The sequence below is a fragment of the Siphateles boraxobius genome, unplaced genomic scaffold (genome assembly GCF_051911475.1).
Source record: "Siphateles boraxobius isolate OS27281-9 unplaced genomic scaffold, OSU_SipBor_1 13, whole genome shotgun sequence".
NCBI lineage: Eukaryota > Metazoa > Chordata > Actinopteri > Cypriniformes > Leuciscidae > Siphateles > Siphateles boraxobius.
In genome coordinates this window covers 487,501-500,000 of record NW_027508733.1, presented here as the reverse complement: position 1 = coordinate 500,000, position 12,500 = coordinate 487,501, and the positions used below count along the sequence as shown (strand labels likewise).

General features: G+C 36.3%; 2 protein-coding genes across 4 annotated transcripts in view; both read right to left on the bottom strand.

The window, feature by feature from the left end:
• camk1ga (calcium/calmodulin-dependent protein kinase IGa) overlaps nucleotides 1–1,173 on the bottom strand; it is a 14,454-nt gene extending 13,281 nt beyond the window's left edge. The window contains exons 1-2 of one of the 2 annotated variants that reach the window (XM_077225839.1): nucleotides 1,067–1,173; nucleotides 174–287 (exon numbers count right to left, since the gene is read on the bottom strand). In XM_077225839.1, the coding sequence (XP_077081954.1) occupies nucleotides 174–259 (86 nt within the window). In that variant the 5' untranslated portion in view covers nucleotides 260–287; nucleotides 1,067–1,173. The remainder of the gene's footprint in view (nucleotides 1–173; nucleotides 288–1,066) is intronic. The other variant, XM_077225840.1, reaches the window with a different exon arrangement.
• Nucleotides 1,174–3,286: 2,113 nt separating this feature from the next.
• LOC143735681 (uncharacterized) overlaps nucleotides 3,287–12,500 on the bottom strand; it is a 10,364-nt gene continuing 1,150 nt past the window's right edge. Inside the window, exons 3-13 of one of the 2 annotated variants that reach the window (XM_077225833.1) lie at nucleotides 11,787–11,817; nucleotides 11,567–11,707; nucleotides 7,547–7,678; nucleotides 7,336–7,480; nucleotides 6,866–6,900; nucleotides 6,568–6,615; nucleotides 6,401–6,486; nucleotides 6,259–6,327; nucleotides 6,089–6,193; nucleotides 5,897–6,017; nucleotides 3,287–3,439 (exon numbers count right to left, since the gene is read on the bottom strand). In XM_077225833.1, coding sequence (XP_077081948.1) covers nucleotides 3,374–3,439; nucleotides 5,897–6,017; nucleotides 6,089–6,193; nucleotides 6,259–6,327; nucleotides 6,401–6,486; nucleotides 6,568–6,615; nucleotides 6,866–6,900; nucleotides 7,336–7,480; nucleotides 7,547–7,678; nucleotides 11,567–11,707; nucleotides 11,787–11,817 — 979 coding nt within the window. In that variant the 3' untranslated portion in view covers nucleotides 3,287–3,373. Of the gene's footprint in view, nucleotides 3,440–5,896; nucleotides 6,018–6,088; nucleotides 6,194–6,258; nucleotides 6,328–6,400; nucleotides 6,487–6,567; nucleotides 6,616–6,865; nucleotides 6,901–7,335; nucleotides 7,679–11,566; nucleotides 11,708–11,786; nucleotides 11,818–12,500 lie in introns of both variants that reach the window. The other variant, XM_077225832.1, reaches the window with a different exon arrangement.

The following is a 12,500-nucleotide window of genomic DNA, read 5'->3' as shown; positions in this document are numbered from 1 at the left end:
TGAACGGCTTCATTGATAAAAATGTCCCCTGGTCCTCAATCCGTTAATCTGAGTCTCAGGTTTAGACGCATGTGTCTCGTCTGAGGAATAAAGCTTCTGATCCTGTAATAGCTCAAGCTCGCAGAAACACCTTCCACGGACTCCTGACTCAAAACGAAACGCTCCATACTCACGATCCCAGAATCTCCTTGAAGTCAAAGATCTCCTTGATGTTGTTGGTGATTTTCTTCCAGCTGCAGTTGATCTCCTTCCGACCCATCGCAGCTCGACTCCTAAAACACACACATCTGTCACATTAATGCACAGAAACGTCACATGATCCTCCTGAAGTGTGACAGATTACTTCATCTTATATAAAGGTGGAGGAGGTCGCGGTCGGTCACGCTAATCAATCCGGTGCGTTTCTGAGAAGAGTTTTGATCTCTGACCTTTGACCTCTCTAAGTAGGTTAATGCGTTTAATATCTGGAATCACTTTAATGTTACAGTATGAACTATCAATGATTCTATAGCATTTATTAATCTTCACTAATAGTAATTGAAACGTGCACTTATACATTATTAAAATCAAAAGTTGTATTTGTTAGCATTGATTAATGCAGTGTGAACAAACATGAGCAAGCGATATTAAGTTACATTTTTACGAACAGTAAAACAAAGTCAAATGAAAATAGTTTTAAAAAATAGTTCATTTTAGGTAATGCATTAACACTTGAACTAATAAAGTGTCACTTAATAACATTAACAAACATTATTACACTATATAATGTTACCCAGATAATTGGTTAACACACGTTTGAATAGTTAAGAATAATTAAACTTTAATTAATATCTTCTCATATTAATGTATATATAGGCTATTTATATAAAATTTGCGAAAGCTTATCATTTACATTTATCTTTGGTATTTTAATGTCGTTCAAAATTTAATGTCAAATATTCACAACAGTTGAAACACTGAGTTTAGAATAAACAGAAATATGATCAAATACAAGTCGCGTTTGAAACCTGAGCTCTTGAGCGCTCAGAGAAATGATAATTCATATGAAAAAATATGCCAGTCTTACCGGAGTGATGTTGATGTGATGAGGAGACGCAGTTGTTGAGCATCTACCTGAACTCTCACGGGCTCGTTAGAGCTTCATGAACGCGCGCGGGGGGCGGGGCCGAAGCGCATGACGTCACCCGCGATCACCTGAGAGCCAATCACAATAACCTTCCGTGAAAAAGTTATTGTATGAGGTGTGTGTTTACTCAGGAAAAGGTACTCTTTCGTTTTGATTTGCATTTTGAAAATGTAATTTTTGGATATTTAAAGTATGATAACAGTATGAAAAAGGAGACTTCTGCAGCATAATTAATTTGTTAATTTTATTAGTCAAGTGTAAGTTTTCTAACAAAAAGCCCCTTTTCTCAGTAGTCCTTAAAGAATTTGAAAATTACCTTTCTAATATTTAATGTAGTACTAATGTAAAAACTATTAAGACTTCACTTGTGTGCTGTCTTCAAAATCTCTGATTGATACAAAGGTCTTGTATTTTTGAAAATGTTTATTTTATTTTTTGTAATGTGTTTTCTTTGCTCCCCTGGCTCCAAAATGTATGTTGTATTGTTTAAGCATTAATAAAAAATAAAAATAAAAATCACAATAACCTTCCCCTGCAAATACTGAGTTACAAATAAAGTGGCAAATGCTATTTGAGCGGTACTTTAATGATGAAGAAAAACAAACTTTATTTCGGTGGAAGGTGGTGAAGAACTTGGAAATGATGTAGCCTATAGTATATACAGCAATGTCAATGTTAATATTTCTACAAAACAATATATTTTCTTTAAAAAACAATATGAAAACAGCTTTAACTACATGTTTGTTGTTTAGAACATGTGCTTGCGTTGCGATGTGTGCAGAGCTTAACGTGTAATTGAGCACTGCTGACGCGCGCGCGTGTGTGTGTGTGTGTGTGCACGCGCGCGCGGTCTCACCTGTGTGAACAGGTGCGCACTGATTCATTTCAGTGAGTGTCTTATAATCTAATATAGTTCTGCATCATGCTTGAGTTCATTCTGCTTTTCATCACCGTGTGTGTATAATCTCATCTGTTGATGATATGATTATATATTCTAAAGTGACATATTGACCCCAGAGGTGCTGAACACATGAATCTCCATGAGTTGCAGAATCATGTTTAATCGCATCGAGTCCCGAGTCTCTGCACATGTTCAGTCCGTGAGCGTTACGTCACAGTAAGCTACGTCATTTCACACGAGCTCGTTCACATCATAATTCAGTTTCAACGATTACACACATACACATACATACATTACTCATATGAGATTTTGTACATAATATTATTATAATAATTACTTACCATTAAAACGTATTTAATGCCATATAAATAACACATATAAATGCTTATATAATTTTTAAATTTATAATTATAAATAAATGTTTTAATTTGTTTTATTTATACCAATTAATAAAATGACCCTAATGTGATATAGCCTACTGAAAAATAGTACGTAAATTAATAAATGTGACTTTTTTTATTCTTTCAATGCTTTGTTTACAAAATATCTTAAGTAATTATTTTATAATCAAATATAATATTATTAATTTCCCTGAATTTATAGCAGTATTTTATGTCATGCACATCGTTTTTTCAAAGTCAAAAATGTTGTTTATGAAGTCACTTTTACAAATAATCCTCTATAAAACCATAAAATCAACAAAAAAGTAAACTGATAAATATTTTATCCTATAGATCGATGATGATCTGCATCTGTCTTTTTCTACAGTAGATGTTCGTTTAAGAGCATTTTCAGCTCCTCTGATCTGCTTTAATCCGGTTAAAATCATATGATGTCTATGGTTAAAATGAAGAGCACTTCCTGATCTTGTTTCTCATTCTGAGATGTGATTGGCTGAGCAGAAGAATGTGGGCGGAGTTAAGATGCCCTGAAATTCACACGACAGGAAACAGGAGATCATTAGCAAACGTCTATGCGCGTTTATAACTTCAGCTGAATGTAGAAGAAAGTTTGATCTCATCCAGATCAGGCTCATTTGACTCTATTAAACTGCATAAATGAATATTAATGTCTCTCATACATTCATTACGATTACTAACAATCCAAATGAAAGCAGCGTGAAATGAGCAACACCTGGTGAATCAGTCGATCTGAAGCTTCTCAATGTCTCCTGAATTGAAATACTGTTAATTAGAGTCATTAATGTGTTGCCATGGCTTTGCACATGTTTCAGGAGAAAGGAGGACATTCAGTCGAAGTAAACAAGAATATTTAATGCCAATCTGTTTGTATTGCGCTCAGGACACACGAGCAGCCACATTCACAGGGATTAAAGTGATATAACTCTATAATCCAGTTACGCTCATCTGCTGTCTGTGAGAGAATGAGTGAGTGTAACTCACTAGCGCCACCTGGTGGAAACACACAGTCAGTGACACTCAGTTCAACACAAAACAGAAACAGTCATGATTCAGTTACGACAGAGTTTATTCATACCTAAACTAGTCCTTTAAGTTCTATAACCACATTAAAGGGATAGTTCACCTAAAAATGAAAATTAGCCCATGATTTACTCTCCCTCAAGTCATCCTAGGTGTATATGACATTCTTCTTTCAGACAAACACTTTTATGATGGATAGATGCACTTTTATGATGGATAGATGCACTTTTATGATGGATAGATGCACTTTTATGATGGACAGATGCACTTTTATGATGGACAGATGCACTTTTATGATGGATAGATGCACTTTTATGATGGACAGATGCACTTTTATGATGGACAGATGCACTTTTATGATGATAGATGCACTTTTATGATGGACAGATGCACTTTTATGATGGACATATGCACTTTTATGATGGACAGATGCACTTTTATGATGGACAGATGCACTTTTATGATGATAGATGCACTTTTATGATGGATAGATGCACTTTTATGATGGACATATGCACTTTTATGATGGATAGATGCACTTTTATGATGGACAGATGCACTTTTATGATGGATAGATGCACTTTTATGATGGACAGATGCACTTTTATGATGATAGATGCACTTTTATGATGGACAGATGCACTTTTATGATGGACATATGCACTTTTATGATGGACGGATGCACTTTTATGATGGACAGATGCACTTTTATGATGATAGATGCACTTTTATGATGGATAGATGCACTTTTATGATGGACATATGCACTTTTATGATGATAGATGCACTTTTATGATGGACGGATGCACTTTTATGATGGACATATGCACTTTTATGATGGACAGATGCACTTTTATGATGGACATATGCACTTTTATGATGGACATATGCACTTTTATGATGGACAGATGCACTTTTATGATGGACAGATGCACTTTTATGATGATAGATGCACTTTTATGATGGATAGATGCACTTTTATGATGGACAGATGCACTTTTATGATGGATAGATGCACTTTTATGATGGACAGATGCACTTTTATGATGGACAGATGCACTTTTATGATGATAGATGCACTTTTATGATGGATAGATGCACTTTTATGATGGACAGATGCACTTTTATGATGGATAGATGCACTTTTATGATGGACAGATGCACTTTTATGATGGACAGATGCACTTTTATGATGATAGATGCACTTTTATGATGGACAGATGCACTTTTATGGACTTCAATGCCATTATAAAGCTTGGAGGAACCAGGACATTTTTTAATATAACTCTGATTGTATTCGTCTGAAAGAAGAATGTCATACACCTAGGATGACTTGAGGGAGAGTAAATCATGGGCTAATTTTCATTTTTGTGTGAACTATCCAGGGCTCGACATTAAGGCTTGTCCGCTTGTCCGGGACAAGTGGATTTTTTGTAGGACAAGTAGAAGAGAAAATTAGTTGTCCGACCGGACAAGTTAAATTTCAAACAAAATAAAATGCCATGTTACTTCACGTTATGTGCCACTCGTTACGTCTATTTTACAGATTTAATTTTACAGATTTGAAACGAAGACATGTCCTGAATGTGAATGGCCTGTGAATGTCCTGAATGTGACTCGCAGAAAGACGCGCACCAGTATGATGCGCATGCACAGACCGCGCGCCAGAATACAGTTCTCTTTCGCGCTTGAACGAACATCAACACACACAATTAAGCCAAAATGTCATTTGTCGAGTATCTTCATAACACAAGAGCAGTCTTATGATGGACATAAAGAGTTGTGACTCGTGAGAGAATGAGGCGCGTGTGAGATCCGCGTCTCTGTCCACAGCGGCTGCTCTTAAAGGGCCAGCTACCAATAAAGTGTTCTGTCAGTAAAGTTAATGAAAGAACAAAGGGAACAGAGAAAATTACTCACTGCTCTTGACTAAAGAACTTGTGTAGCTTTAATAAGGAGTAGTCTATATATAATTTATAATTTATGCTGCGCAGACTGTTTGATAACTTTATTCAATTTCTGTATATGTCCTACCTGTTAGACAGTTCATTTTTATCCAAACATCAATGGCTTATTGATCATTATAGGTGTTATCAATCATTTAGTTGTTATTGCTAATTTCAGAATTATCACTAATCTGTGTGTGCATTTGGTTTAGAACCAAACAAGTTGACTCATGAAACCATTTGTTTATTATATCGCAATCGCATATCACAACCGCAATATTGATCTCAATAATAGGAATATGACATTTTCCCCAAATCGTGCAGCCCTAGATAAAATTATAAATCTTTACCCGGACAAGTGAGTTTTGTGCATGGACAAGTGAAACATAAATTTACTTGTCCGAAGGACAAGTGCCTCAAAAAGTTAATGTCAAGCCCTGACTATCCCTTTAAACCATCAGTGATTTATACAAACACTCACGACTACATATAAAAGAGTCGCCATCAGCATTATTAGACAGAACATGAGTGATATCACTCTGACGATCCATCCGTATGGAAACCTCCAGGACACCAGGGGGCGCCGATGTGCCGAGAGACGCCTGCAAACATATCACATGTCAGTGGTCGGAATTATGCTCATAAATTATGATGAACATGAATGTAAACGCACATTTCAGGGTTGGACTCCTCCCCTTGTTCTGACTCCTCCCCCTCACATGAACTTTCTTTGGGTTTGATTGGAGAATAACGACGGCGACGGGACATCGGCGTCACCCTGGCGAACACAAAGATCGGTCACATGCATTCACGTTGTGCAGGAATACATATGTCACACGTTACCTCTGAAACACGCTGCTGTCGACATCATCATCTTGGTTTAGACTGTTCACAGGAGAATCTACTTCCTGTCTGAGAGACGCACACAGGAAACAGTCATATTTTCTGGTTGAATAAAGCTTAAGCTAGTCTAGTCTAGTATTACCTCCTGTCTGCTTGCGTATCAAGCTTTGTCTTTGCGTTCGCACTGGTTTCGCAGTTCTCCAGAAACGAAGCCTCTAGATGCTGCAACTGCAGCGATAAAAACCTCGTAAAAAAAAACTCCAGACATCAAACCTGAAGCAAACGCTGGAATAAGATCCAGAAACACACCTCAGATTGAGTCGGGAGTAATGTGAAGCTGACCCTGCGGCGTGTTAGCTACGACATGAACGCAAGCTGTTATTGATGATTGAACACATTTCAGAATAATAGAAGACAAATGATAATTACAGCTCATAGTCAGCACATCTATCAAGCTCTGAACAACATAAAAGAGGTTTGGTCACTAGAAAGATCAGAAGTTTACATAGTCTAGAAAACTAGCTCTTTAAATATGCAAAGTGAGGTCTAGAGATACTGATGATATGAGTCACTGATTTAGTCTAATAGTTAAATCATGGTCAGTTACCTGTTGTGATAAATGTCTGAACAGGTCCCGGTCATCTGTTTGAAGAAAACTCCGATTATGTAAGGGCACGTTTACACGACAATGAAAACCGTAAAACTTTTCATCCCCATTCACACGAATCCGCGAAAACGAATAAAAACGCTGTATTCTGCTGCCAAGCCAGTAGATGGCGATGAAACACTATAGAGTGAACACGTAATCACATGTGCATGACATCGTCGTCTTCAGAGATTCGCATTTTTGTTGTTTACAAAAATGCGACTGTTTTCGCATTTTGCGTTTTCAAAAACTTGCAATTTAAAATTTTCAAAAGTTTGCGTTTTCACACACCAAAAAACGCCGTTCTTGTGTAAATGAATGGCCAAAACGCATAAAACGTTTTATGTTTTTAGTTGAAAAAGGTGTCTTGTAAGCGGCCCCAAAGATTACAGGTTTATTTACCCTCCAGGCCACTAGGGGGCAGCACTGACCTGTAGAGTCACTGTGTAATCGGCGCTTCCTCCTGTGCAGCATCTTCCTGGCCTCCAGCATCTCCTCGCTCTCTGAAGCGTGCCGTCTCTTGAGATGCTCCACGTGAACCGACATCATTTCCACGGCGTGACTGACACGCGCTTCCTGATGCGCAAACATGGTCATGAAAAGGTTTATGAAAGGTCGTGTGGGTTTTGTAATGTGAAGTACCTGGTGTGCAGCTCCAAGCATCTCTGCTGTTTTCACAACATTGTCCACATTGCTCTCCAGCATCTGCAGGTTGTTCTTCATCTGTTCCACCATCTCTCTGCTATCCACATCTGGAAGACGCTCATACAACACCTGGAGGACAGCACAAACCCTTATAACACTCTCACATCGCTCCCACAATCTCCTCACAAAGGAAATGGTGCGTTCTAGTCATCGCATAATGATCATATTTATGACTTGAACGCACATGAACGCCACCAAAATGTTGTAAATACAAGACTACTACAATACTTTAAGGTATTTAGCAGTGAAATTGTCAGGCTTTTCTATTTACAGCGAGGTTAGCTAATTGCCTTCACATAAAATTATGCCTTATGATATAACAATGTAATATGTAACGATAAAGGCTCCATAAATTAATTAAAAACATAAAATGCACAGTGCACCTGATGCACATTTCTTTGTTCTTCATTTTCTAGAACTAGAGTTTAAGAACCTTGCTCTATTTTTGTGTAATTAATTAAGAGAAAGTACGCCGCCATCTTACTCTGACGAAAGTTACTTGAACGAAAGTAAACACGAACTTCCCACCTCGTAAGTACGAACTTGAACGCACCATAAGATAGCAATCATGATGATAAATGTGTTCATTCATTATTAGGTGTGAAACGGATCGCAGTAGATCCGAACGCTCATAAGTGTCAATCACTGAACTAGCCCCGCCCAGCTGTACTTTGCCCACGCCCATTCTCCCATAAACACCACCCTCTGAAGATACAACAGCACTGATCAGGCCAGACGGTTCGGCACGCGTGTGATTCACGGATTAAAGTTGGCAAGATAAAAAGTCGCAATTGTGTGTTATAAAGTCAGAATTGCGTGATATAAACTCGCAATTGTGTGTTATAAAGTCAGAATTGCGTGATATAAACTCGCAATTGTGTTATAAAGTCAGAATTGTGTGATATAAACTCGCAATTGTGTTATAAAGTAGGAATTGCGAGATATAAACTTGCAATTGTGTTATAAAGTCAGAATTGTGTGATATAAACTTGCAATTGTGTGTTATAAAGTAGGAATTGCGAGATATAAACTCGCAATTGTGTGTTATAAAGTCAGAATTGCGTGATATAAACTCGCAATTGTGTGTTATAAAGTCAGAATTGCGTGATATAAACTCGCAATTGTGTGTTATAAAGTAGGAATTGCGAGATATAAACTTGCAATTGTGTTATAAAGTCAGAATTGTGTGATATAAACTCGCAATTGTGTGTTATAAAGTAGGAATTGCGAGATATAAACTTGCAATTGTGTGTTATAAAGTAGGAATTGCGAGATATAAACTCGCAATTGTGTGTTATAAAGTCAGAATTGCGTGATATAAACTCGCAATTGTGTTATGAAGTCAGAATTGCGAGATATAAACTTGCAATTGTGTGTTATAAAGTAGGAATTGCGAGATATAAACTTGCAATTGTGTTATAAAGTCAGAATTGCGAGATATAAACTCGCAATTGTGTTATAAAGTCAGAATTGCGTGATATAAACTCGCAATTGTGTGTTATAAAGTCAGAATTGCGAGATATAAACTCGCAATTGCGTGTTATAAAGTAGGAACTGCGAGATATAAACTCGCAATTGTGTGTTATAAAGTCAGAATTGCGAGATATAAACTCGCAATTGTGTGTTATAAAGTCAGAATTGCGAGATATAAACTCGCAATTGTGTGTTATAAAGTCAGAATTGCGAGATATAAACTTGCAATTGTGTGTTATAAAGTAGGAATTGCGAGATATAAACTTGCAATTGTGTTATAAAGTCAGAATTGCGAGATATAAACTCGCAATTGTGTTATAAAGTCAGAATTGCGTGATATAAACTCGCAATTGTGTGTTATAAAGTCAGAATTGCGAGATATAAACTCGCAATTGTGTGTTATAAAGTAGGAACTGCGAGATATAAACTCGCAATTGTGTGTTATAAAGTCAGAATTGCGAGATATAAACTCGCAATTGTGTGTTATAAAGTCAGAATTGCGAGATATAAACTTGCAATTGTGTTATAAAGTCAGAATTGCGAGATATAAACTCGCAATTGTGTTATAAAGTCAGAATTGCGTGATATAAACTCGCAATTGTGTGTTATAAAGTCAGAATTGCGAGATATAAACTCGCAATTGTGTGTTATAAAGTAGGAACTGCGAGATATAAACTCGCAATTGTGTGTTATAAAGTCAGAATTGCGAGATATAAACTCGCAATTGTGTGTTATAAAGTCAGAATTGCGAGATATAAACTCGCAATTGTGTGTTATAAAGTAGGAATTGCGAGATATAAACTCGCAATTGTGTGTTATAAAGTTAGAATTGCGAGATATAAACTCGCAATTGTGTGTTATAAAGTCAGAATTGCGAGATATAAACTCGCAATTGTGTGTTATAAAGTTAGAATTGCGAGATATAAACTCGCAATTGTGTGTTATAAAGTAGGAATTGCGAGATATAAACTCGCAATTGTGTGTTATAAAGTAGGAATTGCGAGATATAAACTCGCAATTGTGTGTTATAAAGTAGGAATTGCGAGATATAAACTCGCAATTGTGTGTTATAAAGTAGGAATTGCGAGATATAAACTCGCAATTGTGTGTTATAAAGTAGGAATTGCGAGATATAAACTCGCAATTGTGTGTTAAAAAGTAGGAATTGCGAGATATAAACTCGCATTGCGTGTTATAAAGTTAGAATTACGAGATATAAACTTGCAATTGCGTGATATAAAGTCAGAATTGCGAGATATAACCTCGCAATTGTGTGTTATAAAGTCAGAATTGCGAGATATAATTTCGCAATTGTGTGTTATAAAGTAGGAATTGCGAGATATAAACTCGCAATTGCGTGTTATAAAATTAGAATTACGAGATATAAACTTGCAATTGTGTGTTATAAAGTCAGAATTACGAGATATAATTTCGCAATTGTGTGTTATAAAGTCAGAATTACGAGATATAATTTCGCAATTGTGTGTTATAAAGTAGGAATTGCGAGATATAAACTCTCAATTGTGTTATGAAGTCAGAATTGTGAGATATAAACTCGCAATTGTGTGTTATAAAGTCAGAATTGCGAGATATAAACTCGCAATTGTGTGTTATAAAGTAGGAATTGCGAGATATAAACTCGCAATTGTGTTATGAAGTCAGAATTGTGAGATATAAACTCGCAATTGTGTGTTATAAAGTCAGAATTGCGAGATATAAACTCGCAATTGTGTGTTATAAAGTCAGAATTGTGAGATATAAACTCGCAATTGTGTGTTATAAAGTCAGAATTGCGAGATATAAACTCGCAATTGTGTGTTATAAAGTAGGAATTGCGAGATATAAACTCGCAATTGTGTGATATAAAGTCAGAATTGTGAGATATAAACTCGCAATTGTGTGTTATAAAGTCAGAATTGCGAGATATAAACTCGCAATTGTGTGTTATAAAGTCAGATTTGCGAGATATAAACTCGCAATTGTGTGTTATAAAGTCAGAATTGTGAGATATAAACTCGCAATTGTGTGTTATAAAGTCAGAATTGCGAGATATAAACTCGCAATTGTGTGTTATAAAGTCAGATTTGCGAGATATAAACTCGCAATTGTGTGTTATAAAGTCAGATTTGCGAGATATAAACTTGCAATTGCGTGTTATAAAGTAGGATTTGCGAGATATAAACTCGCAATTGTGAGATAAAAATATTATTATATTTATATTATAATAAATAATATTATTATTAGTAGTAGTAGTGTTATGTAGTGTAATGTAGACTGAGACACTATATCACAACTAAAAAGAGGTTTGAGTCGCCGTTAAAGTTCAGGTACAAGTCAATGCACTCACTTTGTTCAAGTTGCACACACTGAATTTAAGTTGGCGCTCTTCATTTTAAACTCTCAAAGTGCACCAGATTTATGAATTTAAGTTTACTAATGTACCCAGAATGCCCTCCCGAGTCTCAGGTGTGTGTTCTGCTGTACCTGCAGCATCTCTCTGGTGTGTAGCAGTTCTCTCTGCAGATTCTCCTCCGCGACGACACGCTCGTGACGCTCCGCTTGAAGCCGCTGCGTTAGCGTGTACTGGTCACAGCAAAACCCCAGTGCAAACTGGGTAAACGCGCTCTGTGTGCGTGTGTTGACAGGTGTTAGAGACGTCTGGGGATGTTATATCTAACACACACTCTCTCTGAGAGAGACTCACCTCGACCTCGTCCTCCGGCATCTCCACACTGCTGTGAGAAACATGTCCTGTTAGCGTTAGCATTAGCAGCCTGATACTGTGAGTGTGTTTCAGTCGGTCTTTACTAGGGGTTGGGAATCGAATACTTGTTATAAAATAATAATTTCGATTCCTCTAATCGATTCCTTTGTAAGCATTTCAATATGACTTTAAACTATTCAAGCGTGAAATGTTGGGGAACACTTAAAGTGACAGCAGCCTAATATTCCTGCTGTCCTGCTGTAATAACACTAATCAAACAACAAAAGACAGAGAAAATTCACCCGTTTTTTACTTAATAACTTTTGTAACTATATTTGTAGTATATATTTACTTATAAACTGCAGTGTTATTTTACATTGAATTAGTTTCTGTACCTTAATACCTGAAAATCGTAAAACACTGTTTGTTTCAATCTTTGTTCAGTTGTAACTTTTTTTTGCAATTGCTAATTTTTTACTTGTTTTTTTAAATTACTGAGTGTTTACTTTTCTTTAATAATGCTTTACATTTATATTAGTTCGGCTAGTTGTCTTACTATGTTTTTTTAAACCACAGGCAAACGTTCCTTGTGTAAGTGTTCTTTAGCTTTAGCTGATTTCTGTTCATGATATTCAGATACAATTTAATTTTTTGCAATACGTTTTTTTATTTTTTATTTTTTTTACACCTTATTGGAATCGAAATTGGGAATCG